The sequence below is a fragment of the Leptidea sinapis genome, chromosome 37, assembly GCF_905404315.1.
Source record: "Leptidea sinapis chromosome 37, ilLepSina1.1, whole genome shotgun sequence".
NCBI lineage: Eukaryota > Metazoa > Arthropoda > Insecta > Lepidoptera > Pieridae > Leptidea > Leptidea sinapis.
In genome coordinates, this window is record NC_066301.1 from 5667801 (window position 1) to 5680712 (window position 12912).

The 12912-nt window shown below is 33.2% G+C and overlaps 2 protein-coding genes across 2 annotated transcripts; one reads left to right on the forward strand and one right to left on the reverse strand.

Moving 5' to 3' along the window:
- Positions 1 to 1161: 1161 nt before the first annotated feature.
- On the reverse strand, positions 1162 to 2807 carry LOC126975773 (adenosine deaminase 2-like). Its single transcript, XM_050823808.1, has one exon. The coding sequence runs from the start codon at positions 2802 to 2804 to the stop codon at positions 1305 to 1307; it is 1500 nt and encodes a 499-aa protein (XP_050679765.1). The 5' UTR covers positions 2805 to 2807; the 3' UTR covers positions 1162 to 1304.
- Positions 2808 to 6480: 3673 nt separating this feature from the next.
- LOC126975750 (adenosine deaminase 2-like) lies at positions 6481 to 9951 on the forward strand. Its single transcript, XM_050823777.1, has one exon. The coding sequence runs from the start codon at positions 6513 to 6515 to the stop codon at positions 8010 to 8012; it is 1500 nt and encodes a 499-aa protein (XP_050679734.1). The 5' UTR covers positions 6481 to 6512; the 3' UTR covers positions 8013 to 9951.
- The last annotated feature ends 2961 nt before the right edge of the window (positions 9952 to 12912 follow it).

Here is a 12912-nt window from a genome sequence, read left to right on the forward strand (position 1 = left end):
ACTCTCGAGGCTCAGTAACTTGAAGTGAGATAGCCTTTCCTCATATGTAGTCAGCTCCCTTTTTAGACCAAACCTAATCGTCAATACGCGAAGAAGACGTCTTTGAATAGACTCAAGCATATCAGTATATGTATTATATTGAGGTGACCAGACAAGGGAGGCGTACTCGATTTGGCTCAGGATTAGCGACTTATAGAGTAACAGTAAACTATTTGGTGACTTGAATTCTTTAGTAGCTCTGCATATGAAGCCAGATAGCTTATTACATTTCTTGGCTATTTCTTCATAGTGATATTTAAAAGTTACTTTCGAGTCAAAAGCAATACCTAGATCCCGTAAAACAAACTTCCGCTCAAGTGGTATATTATCAATTTTATAGTCAAACAAAATTGGGTTTTTAATACGAGTGAAAGATATAATGGAGCATTTTTTATACTCAAACTCATACTATTAGCACTACACCAATCGAGTAGAGTATCAAGATCCAATTGTAGATCAATACTGTCACTAACTGTTTTAATTCGACTAAAAATTTTAAGGTCATCCGCATAAAGTTGCCACTTATCATACCATATTTTTAGATGAACTTAATGAAGCTTTTTGTGAGGCATGGGCAAACATTCCTGTCGAAATATGTCAGAAACTGATAATGTCTATGCCACATCGGTGTCTAGCGATAATAACTAACAAAGGTTTTGCTGCTACTGGGTACTGAATTTTACACGTAATAAAATGAAGCTGTTTAAGAAATTAAAATACTGGAGATTACTAGTTTTGTTTAACTCTATTTTTCATTTTACTTTACTTTCCTTAATTAAATGTCTAGCTACAGAATTATACCTTAAATTGAATACATGTTTAACCTTGTATATTAAACACTTTTTTCTATTCATTTTATCTTTTATTTACAGCCATTTATTGCATAATAGTTGGAGCAAACTATGCAAATAATAGTTACTGAAAAATCAATAGGGTTTTATATTTATATGTACATAACCGGTTATTTCTCTTCACTATCTTGAATGTCCCTAATTAGTTGTCCACGACTGTATATAGATTTAGCTGTAGGTAAATAAATGTTGATTTAAAATAGTGCCAATGAGTTTCATGCTTTCACGTTTCTACGAAGAGAAAATGGGTTAAATAAGGAAAACCATATAGTAATTATTTCATATTATTTATAAATATTGCTTAGCAACAGTAGACTAATCTATTATAGTGTATAGTATCTTTATCTAATCAATGATAAAACGCAAACCAGCTCAATAATATAATGACGCTACGATAATATTACTATCTCCTATTCACGCATAATCCCTTATAACGTTATGCACGAATTTAGCCCATCGAATATCAAATTCATGGACTAATTTATCTTTATTTTTATATGTACTATAATACAATGAATTTAAAGCTAATTTTTTTAGAAGTCTCAAATCCGCATGTCGGCTTGCTACACCCACGAATGTGACATAAAAATCATGTGTTAAGGGTTCTGCATCCCATAATCCTGGGTCATCACTTGATATAACTACAGGCAAGCCTTGTGCCAAGAACGTAGCCAACGGATGATTCCTCACGTCTTCAACAAGCTTCAATACAACGTTAGAAATAACATTTACTTCTAAAGCTATATTTCTCTTCTTCACTTCTTCTAATAGAAGAGGATGTTTCACTAAAGCAAATGCGTGACCAATACGCTTTGCATTCAGGACTATAGCATCTACTAAATTTTCATCAGAACTGCTACCATACCAATTGGTTTCACCGGCGTGGAAGAAATAATTAAACTCATGAGACACATCATTAAGTTGCATTAAAAACTCACTTGTTGGATTCCCCAAATCTTCTTGGCCAACTAAATCAAATCCTGCGAAAAAATCAGGTAATTTCTTTTTTAATACTCTAGCTATGTTTATATATTTTTCGACTGTTTTTACATCCACAGATCTTAGGGGAGCATAAATAAGTTTCGCGCCAAAGAAATCGGGATAGTCTGTTAGAAACTTATCCAAAACTTTTTTGTATGACTGCGCTGTAACCAACTCGTCATAGACATTGCCGTCTATGTCATACAGCTGGGGCAATACACTTCTTATTTCAACGAACATCACATTGTCATTCCTAAATGCTTTTAGAGCATCATAAAAATATTGCTCCCAAATCGGTTTATAACAGAACAACGGAGATGTAGCTATGAAATAGTGCTGAAATTTACTCCATACTGCATTTATATTGTCATAATCTTGCACCGGATCATCTATTACAAGTGTGAAATATTGTTTTAAATGTGCATCGAACTTTTCAACGTTCCCCGACGAATATCTGGCATCTTTCATTAATTGCCATTGCGTTGGACACTTTTCATTGGGTTTTTCTTTTGAAAACAAAAACAAAATATTGTCTTCTAGGAAGCAGACATACAAATCTTGCCAATAAGTAAGACTTACGACATAATCTTGGTTTAGTATAGCTGTATCATGGGCATGAAGTACTGCACCTTTAGGCATCGCTTTAACTATTTGAAATAATTCAGATCTTTTTATATCATCTTTATATTCAAAGAAATGTTTGGAGAAATTAAAATACTGCGGATTACGAAACCCATAGTCCAATTCTCTTCTCTTTAATTTCATAATCACATCATTAGCTTGCTGTTCACTATCACTCAACACTAAATCACTGCCAAGCATCATTTTTAACTCATTTTTGAGGAGAGTTTCTCTCTCACTTATAAGTTTACTGAAACTTTTATCAGTTAACACTTGAGTTACACAAATACTGACAACTATATAGGACCACATTGTATTTAACATGAACAGCTTGAATCAAACGTCTTTTAAGCAAAATATATTGAGTGCAAGGTTGTTAGACCAAGGTGCGACCAGTGAACATAATTAGAACTACCGTCAACTTAAATAATACACGTCAATGAAAATAAAAATGAACTTCAACACGTAAATTTAATGTTATCTTATTACAACTGATATACTTACGGTCAAGATAACGTACCTAATACCAAATGATACGACCGATTTCGGCGTCAATCGTTGCAATCTCCATTTTACCTACTTGCTCTATGATTTTACCCACCAATACGTTAAAATTTTAGAAAAGGAGGATGGCGAAAATGAACCATTAAATATGAACCACCAAATGAAAAATTAAGGAGGCATCGTACAAGTACAAGTTTATATTAACTAGAAACTTAAGTTTATACGATCTTTATACAAAAATTATCGAGGCGCTAAAATATGGGAGTCAAAAGAAATAAATATTATAATTTATTAAAAAAGAAGACATCTTGCACTAACGGAACGTTTCGCGCAATTGACATCTACACTTTCTTGACATGACATTCCTTGTCATTCTTTTATATGGATGTTCCGACACCATCAAACTATCAATACATACTCAAATCAGTATTTTTATATTCAAAATAAGATTCAATAAGATTATTATCGTTTTTTGATACTAAAATCAGTAGGTAAGTATCTTTAAAAGATTAGATACCTACTAGAAAACAGAATGAATTGTGAATCCTCTATTATTAGCTGCTGGCCAACCTTCCACATATATGTATATTATATCATCTTTTAGCAGACAGTAATTAGGTATTAATTATTGATTGAACAATATATTTTGATTAATAATTTTAGGTTATATTTAACTTTTAGGTATATCTTCTTTCTCCCAATTTCTAGACTTACTTACGATTTGCTTTTTTCTTAGTTTTGTTACGTTCTACAATTATTAATAAGTTTCCATGATATACGCCATTTCTTTCAGTAAGTCCCAAAATACATGCATTCTCGCCATCCTCCTTTAAAGTCAGAGTGATAATTTTTTATCAATTATCACTACTTCAGAAAAGATTGAGAAGTTTGTTGAGAAGAAGTGGTAAGAAACGTTGATCGTTTTACAAATTATTTGAATCACAATGTTATATGTAAAGTGATGCAACAAAAATACACAAATTAAAAACACAAGAGTTATTGAGTAGATGCACCAGTCCACACACACTGTAAAATATATGTGGTAATGTACGACGTGCATGTCGCCAAAAAGGTTGTAAATATATATATGTATACCTGTTATATAATTATAAATGGACCAGCCCTCGTCTCCCACCCCACACGATGCCGGTTAGATTATGGGTACCGCAACGGCGCCTATTTCTGCCGTGAAGCAGTAATGTCTAAACATTGTGTTTCGGTCTGAATGGCGCTATAGCTAGAGAAATTACTGGGCAAATGAGACTTAACATCTTATGCCTCAAGGTGACGAGCGCATTTGTAGTGCCGCACAAATTGTTTGGGTTTTTCAAGAATCCTGAGCGGCACTGCATTGTAATGGGCAAGGCGTATCAATTACCATAACCTGAACGTCCTGCTCGTCTCGCATAAGAATGTATCTAAGTATACATATTGCAATCCTCACTAAATGCCTTTATTATCGATTTAGATATCGTATCGAACACACTAATGAAATACTTTACTTTAAAAGTTTTCTACGTTAATCTTATCTTAATATATTATATAAATCCAGTGTCCTGATGTTTGTTTCCAGTGAACTCCTAAACTAATCAACGAATTTTAATGGGGATTACTTCATGGAGTGCAGTTTAGTCCAACTTGAGAGATTGGATAGTTTTTATTTCGATTTGGGACCCATAATTATTTTTATTTCAAATATTTGTTTTGTACAGAAATAATAAATTTTCTATGAGAGAATTGATCTACTCACGGTTTGACAGTTCTGCTGTCAAATAATTTCATTATCACAATAGGTCCTCACGAAATAATTCTTGATGCTATGAGATATTATTGACAAATTCATAAAAAGCAATATTTTATTTATTATGAGATGTTATTATTTTTACTTATTATAGGCTTATGTATATACTTATATATAGGCTTATTATAAAATAAAAATGACTTAACCATTGCGCAGAATAAAGTAAAAGAAAGAAAGAAAAATCATTTATCCAATCACGTCAAAATGACCTTAAATAAATGTATTTTCCACCACTTTGGAATATTTGAGTTTTAATGAGAAGTGGATTTTTAATATTTGACAATAACTTTTCAGTATAAGATTCGTAATTTATTCGTATCCCGTTATTTTGCACCCTATTGTGCTACACAAGTCCCTCAAACCCGTTTTAATGAAATTTTGCAATATAGCTTATACACCAGAATAAAAGTTTCTGAAAGAGTCACAAACATACATCCATACATTCTTACAAATACTAAGTGCCATATATTATATATATAATTAACCTACAGCTATATAGTAAACCGAACAATGAAAAGACTTTCGTGGTACTTTCGTGTACTTGGGAGAAAAAACAATCGAACACTAAAAATAATTTGTTTGGCAAAACAACGTTTGCCGGGTCAGCTAGTAATATAAAAAATTAAATATTTGACACTGTACTGACAGGGGTCATTCATTCGTGTACCAATTTTTAAGTAAATCAGGCGACTAGAAGGTTACGTTAAAAATCTGTTCAGAATAAAATATATCTCTATAAATATGCTTTTTCCATTATGGTGGAGGAGATTGCCAAAACTTATTTTGTAACCAATAACTACATCTTTAAGTAGCTGAATAAAATAAAAATGACCATCAATTGCCAAATTCAAATTTTGTATGTCAACAAACCTTTCTCTTAAGAACAGATGTTGGTACTCACATTGTTTAAAACGAAGGGGCGTCATCCATAACTTGAATGAGTAATTTGAAGATTAAAGTGAAAGGTGACAGGTTTGAATCCGTACATACTAATTGCAGTATGTCGCAGCCATTATTTTTACTTTTTTTAGCCCGACAAATACGTATGGTAGGGCGGTACTACTGTTAAAAGTGGCACTTAAAGCTTCCCCAACCCCTTTCGTTGCACAAAATCATCATGGCGGATGAGACAGCCTTTATTTCCTTTCAGAATATTTTTTTACTTTCTTTATATCATGGCTTTGAAACCGAAACCCCTTTTAGTCGCCGCGAGCTGTAATTTACACCAGCCAGAGTTTTAGTAAATTTTATCGTTTAAAACTGCTATAGAAATCGCATAATGCTAGATCGTTTCAACTCATAAAAGAGGTTTTTTATTTTTCATTACGTAGCCACTTAAAGTTGGTTAAATTTAGTCGTTTCGTGCGCTGCAGTAAATTAGCTTTCGCCACATAGAATGCTCTTTGAAAGTATTAAAAAGATTTTTTAAACGTTTAACTAACGAGGAAAGTGGTTTATTTTACTCTTCTCGAGTGGGGATTAAAAAAACTGTCCAATTAGTGAAAATGTTATCACAATGATGCTTAAACTAAAATGAACATTAATTAAGTAGTTTGAATTCTGTTGAATACGAGCTCAGTTTATTTAGAAAAAAGAACAAACTTATTCAACAAAGTCCGATAACGCTGAATGAGTCAATTGGTGAGTACAATACCCTAGTAACTCTGAACAGTATCAATTGAACAGTGCCGTGGAGTAGTGTTCCGACCTTAACAATGAGGTTACTATTAATAACGTTATTATGTTTACATGCCGTTCTCGCGTTTGATTACCAGGCGAAGCGAGCGAAGATAATGCGAGATGAATCGCTCATGTCAATTGGAGGTCAAATTGAACTTACAGATAAAGAATCAAACGTAAATAACTGCCTGATGCAACACAAATTTCAAGAAGTTGACTATGGTTTTAGCAATCCGCAGTATTATAATTTCTCGCGACACTTCTTCAGTTATAGAAACATAATACCGAAATCGAAAGCGTATAAGATTATCCGTGACATGCCCAAAGGCGGAGCTCTTCATATCCATGATATGGGCATTCTGAGTCCTGATTATCTTCTTAATATCACATATATGGAGAATCTCTACGTGTGTTTTGAAAAAAGGGATATAAAATTACTGTTTGCAAATAAAACTCCAGAAGCAAAATGCCATACAACCTGGCAATTAATGAGTGAAGCCAGAAATAATTCGAGAAACGTTACGAAATTCGATGCTGAGTTACGCAGTCATTTTTCAATTTGTGTTAATAATCCCGATGTAATCTATCCAAGTATTAAAGAAGTTTGGGACGCATTCATGGGATATTTCAAAAGAGTCGCCCCCATGATGACGTATAGACCTGTTTGGGAACAATACTTCTACGATGCTTTAGAAAAATTTCGAAAAGACAATGTCATGTATGTTGAAGTGAGAAGCGTGTTGATCAACTTATATGAATTGGACGGCACTGTTTACGACCAGTTAATAACAGCAAAAACATATCAAAAAGCTATCAAAAGGTTTATGAAGGCGAATCCAGATTTTATAGGAGCTAAAATAATATACGCGCCCGCTCGAAACGTGGAACGAGTTAAATTGGGCGAATATTTACAGTTAGCGTATAGGATTAAAGCCGATATGCCGGAATATTTTGCTGGATTTGACTTAGTTGGACAAGAAGATTTAGGGAATCCGTTAGTCGAGTTTTTACCACAACTACGTGAAGCTGCTAAGGACTTAAATTATTTCTTCCATGCTGGTGAAACTAATTGGTATGGGACATTGACTGATGAGAATTTGATTGATGCTGTTTTGTTGGGAGCTAAAAGAATTGGCCACGCGTATGCTTTACCAAAACACCCTTCGATTGTGAAAGAGATTCTCGAAAATGATATAGGATTGGAAGTCAATGTGATATCAAACTCAGTGTTAGCCTTAGTTCACGATGTCCGTAACCATCCTCTGAGTTTATTTATAGCTCAGGGGTTGCCAGTAGTGCTGTCCAGCGATGACCCTGGAATCTGGGAAGCTGATCCCTTAACTGATGATTTTTATGTGGCGTTCGTTGGTGTTGCAAGCCGTCTCGCAGATTTAAGACTACTGAAACAACTTGCATTGAATTCTTTGAAGTACAGTGCTCTTGGTGTTAAAGAAAAAGACCTCGCAATTGCTAAATTTGGAAGACAGTGGGACGACTATGTGAATAATTTTGACTGTTCGCGTTATGACCAATGAAATCAGACGGTATTGAGTGTTTGAATTTAAGGGAGTGATAAAAGAAATACTCAAATAGTAAATAGTAATTTCAATTATGCGTACATATTATAAATAAAAACTTTTGTCAAAATTGCTACTTTCATTATTTTAGAAGATACTAGCTGGCCCAGCAAACGTTGTATTGCCATATAAAGTAATAAAAAAATTCAATAATTAATATTTTTAGGGTATAAAAATAAATAACGACCGATTCTCCGACCTACCAAATATATCGTACATAAAATTTATGGTACTACAATAAACATTATATTCGATTGCCATATAGCAACTCTATTGCGTGTCTGTGGATGGATTAGAATAATATTAAAATCGTGTGGACCCCCCTTAACATTTAGGGGGATGAAAAATAGATGTTGTCCGATTCTCAGACTTACCCAATATGCACTCAAATAAATAAAAAATATATTAGATTGAACTTGTAAAGAAGTACTTAGATATTCAATAAAAACGTGTAATACATTTTAGGAAAAATATATTATAATTGTATTGCAATAGTTTAAATCTGAAGAGATTGTTTGTTTCTTTGCTTCGTTATATTTGTATAAGTATTTTTGATGATAGACATACTTATTAACGGTCATTTTCAATAACCTATCCTTAGTTTAACTTACTAGAGGTAGTCCCTCTAGGAAATCTATCCTTTTACACTTACTTACATTTCAATAACCTATCGACAGAAAGCATTGGACTATAACTATATTGGACATAACTATGTATAGATGAAATCTTGTCATTAAACGGTGACAGCAATGTATCCGTAACTAGAGATACGTTATTGAAAACGGCCATTAATCAGTTAATTAAAACACTTTTAAAGGATTTAAACGCGTGTAATTGTAACTGTGTTTTTACAATAGATTTTTTCGTAAAAGTTACATTTTTATTCAAGTCCCCTTGAAACGAGGCCTGTAAAGTTCTTGAAACTAAAATAATAATAAAAATGTAACTCACGCAGAAACCTAATGTAAAAACAAAGGTACAATTACACGCGTATTAATCTTTTAAAAGTGTTTTATTTACGAGTAATTAATTAAAGAAAATACTATAATTTAATCATATTATTAATATTATTTTGGCTTTATTTTGTATGGCCTTTACCATAATTATATTACGAGGAAATTATAAGTATTATTTAATGGAAATGAGTTCAGTTCCGTCGTAACCATAATAAATTGAATTAGATTGGCTTCAAGCATATAAATAATACTAACTGCCCGCGATGTCGTCTAGGTGTACGCTGTAAAGCAGGAAAATTCATGTAAAATCATAAATTAATCTATTCAGTAGTTCGTGTTATGCCCGGATATACACACAGACAATCAGACAAAATTTCTATAAATACTTTTTTGCATTATTTTTTTTAGAACACACAGCAATTATTCTTGAAATCATAATAATTAATTTAATGTTTTTACTTTGCTACGATTCTACTCTATGTATAATTCTACAAGTACATACCTTCCATTATTTATACGTCTAGAAAGAGCCACTTGCTCTCAGGCAACGCATGACAATAGGCCAGGTTTATTACGTTAGTCTGCATGACAGCTGCGTCTTACACTGGCGATACTTCAGTCACTTTGTTTCAATGTGCGTGCGTTTGCTGAAAATAGAGGCTAACAGTTCACCGCAATTTTTTTCGACGTGTTTACTAGACATTTTTACATGACGATTTTTACTGTGACAGTCTATCTAGACGTATAAATTCGAAATCAGAAAAATCACTTCCGAGTTGTTTGCAAGTCCAAGAGTTTGCAGTAAGGTTATTTACCAGTTTTCAACAGTCAACAATTCTAAATGCACCACTTAGTTACCTCATAATGCTACCAGTCTATATAATAATACTACCAGTGGGAGGCTCCTTTGCACAGGATGCCGGCTAGATTATGGGTACCAAAACAGCACCTATTTCTGCCGTGATGCAGTAATGTGTAAACATTACTGTGTTTCGGCCTAAAGGGCACCGTAGCTAGTGAAATTACAGGGCAAATGAGACTTAACATGTTATCTCTCAAGGTGAAGAGCGCAATTGTAGTGCCGCTCAGAGTTTTTGGGTTTTTCAAGAATCCTGAGCGGCACTGCATTGTAATGGGCAGGGCGTATCAATTACCATCAGCTGAACGTCCTGCTCGTCTCGTCCCTTATTCTCATAGCAAAAAAAGAAATCCGAAGCAAACAATGATTTTGTTCAATAACATAGCTTTTTTTTCGTTTTGTAATCACTGGTCAGTAGTATGTAGGTTAGTAGATAATATATTAACGAGTTCTTTCATTAATCGTGTTATTTCTTTCTATCGGCTTCAAGTAACCTAATAGAAGATTGTGTATAACCTTAGATTAAGTATAGGTCTACGCTGTGCTCCAACTAGATACCGCAGGCGTAGTCGCAAAGTGCGGCAACTAATACTACGCCCAAGTGGGCTTACTCGAGCCAGTCTCGAACAATGTGCGACGTTCTCGTGCCACATGTTCTGTTAAACTTTACTTATAATTGAAACTAAAACGCCGGGTTGCGTTTTACTAAACTTTGTAAAAATAATCAGTACTAAGTATTTTGTATCTTTTTATAAGTATAATTAATTTCAATATGAAGTAACATGAACCGTTTGTTTCAAATTCGAAAGATGCCATTGAGTGTCTAGATGCTATGTAATGGTTACCGTAACAAAAAAGCTATTGTTCTTAGATAGTACGGTATCTAGTTGGAGCGCAGCGGAGACCAATCCTTAATCTAAGTGTATAACTATATTAATTATTAAGTAGGTAATCTGATGATGATAAGACAGTCAGAAGAATGAGAAAATCACAACTACTTAACTAAAATGTGCGCAAAAAATTATTCGTTTTTCAAAGAAATAATACAATATTTCTAAATACAGCACTTAGTTTTCTCATAATTTTATGAGTGGTATTGTCAAAAGCAACCAGATTTATTGCGAATGGAGCGACCGCCCTCAGGCTATTAAATAATAATTTTAATTGTACAATATTACTTTGTTAACATATTTTTCGATGGAAAATAAAGGCTCGCTGAGTTTGTTGCGCCCATTCTTCTCAGGTCTGAGGCAATCTTTTGGAATCGGTGGTACTTTTTGACTTACAATAAGTGATGTCACATCCTATTTCGAATAAAAATATTTGAATTTCTCTGTGAAATAATTGTTGCGTAGTGGCACTTACTTGCTTACTCGTTACTTAATACCAGTAATACAATATAATAGAATAATGTTTTGCCACCATCTTCCTAACTGCGTATCCTATCAAATCAAATCAAAATCAGTTTATTCACGTAGGTCACGGAAATGCCACTTATGAATGTCAAAAAAAAATCTTATTGAATCTACCGCTACTTCGTAAAGGGTTGAGCTAATGATAAGAAGTAGCAAGAAACTCATTGCCACTCTTTTATATCAAGATTTACATTTAAGTACATCCATTTACAAATCATTTCAAATTACAATCTTCTTAATATATATAAATCTCGTGTCACAATGTTTGTCCTCAATGGACTCCTAAACTAATGCACGGATTTTAATGGTGATTACTTCATGGAGTGCAGTTTGGTCCAACTTGAGAGATAGGGTAGTTTTTATTTCGATTTGGGACCCATAAATATTTTTATTTTCAATATTTGTTTTGTATGGACATATTTTCTATGAGAGAATATAGTGACGCACGGTTGACAGTTCCGCTATGAAACAATTTCATTCTAAAAACAGGGAGCATATTTACGAAATAATTTTTGATGTTTTGAAATATAAAACAGTTGTTTTTTTACTATCTACAGAACAACGTCTGTCGGGGCAGCTAGTATAATATGTAAAATGTAAAATGATGCAACAGACACACTCAAACGTCATCTAGTCAATGTCTTACACGAGTAAGTCAAAACAGTAAATGTAAATTAATACAAAAGTTATTGAGTACAGTAGCTGCATCATCCACATACACCATAAATAAATAAAGGTATTCTGTGAGCATTTTATAAGCGATTATAAATAAATAAATATGTATATATCCATACATATATATATATATATCAAAGTCAAATAAACTTTATTCAATTAGGCTTAACTCAAGCGCTTTTGACTCTACCATATGTTTGGAAAAAGTAGAGCTCGTGAGAAGAACATACAAGAAACTCAACGGACACTCTTTTCAATCAAACAAAACATACAAAACAAATTAGTTTGTAAGGCGCTGCAGCCAATATATGAATTGTTTTAGTTAATATAAAGTAATAAATAATAAACTGTATAAATATAATTAATCGTACATTGTATGTACATCACCACCATTATGATTGAATTCATTACTTTTTTGTTATTTGATATGATCCTCTATATCTGAATGTGGGACGTCTCAATGCGGTTTACAAATAACTTTTTTCTTAAATAACCCACTATATATCAAGGCTGGGCGTGTCTACAATCAGTTGCCACAAGTATGAATGTTTTATTATCAGTCGACGCGTGGGTGCAGCGTTGTTGGTATGATCCGAGATGACGTCACAAGTTATCATAACGCTACCGATGTTATTGTCCTAATTTCCAATGATAATTATTATTGTTGTTTAAACTTAATGCTATCTGCGTATGTTGTTATAATTTCCGCAATCAATCAGAAGGGGTAAAAACAATTATTAAAACTAATAAGTCATCCTTCTCCGAATCGAAAGAGATCGAACGCACGAAATTTTGTTCAATTTTAATCGTGCCCCAAATAAGGCATATAGCCTGTGTTATGGGTTGCAAGACAACGATATATTTAATACAATATACTTACTTAAACATACATAAATATATATAAACACACATATAAACATCCATGGCTCGGAAACAAACATCCATATTCATCA

Coding starts and splice junctions, on each gene's coding strand:
- LOC126975750 (XM_050823777.1), top strand. CDS start 6,513: ATGAGGTTACTATTAATAACGTTATTATGTTTACATGCCGTTCTCGCG.
- LOC126975773 (XM_050823808.1), bottom strand. CDS start 2,804: ATGTGGTCCTATATAGTTGTCAGTATTTGTGTAACTCAAGTGTTAACT.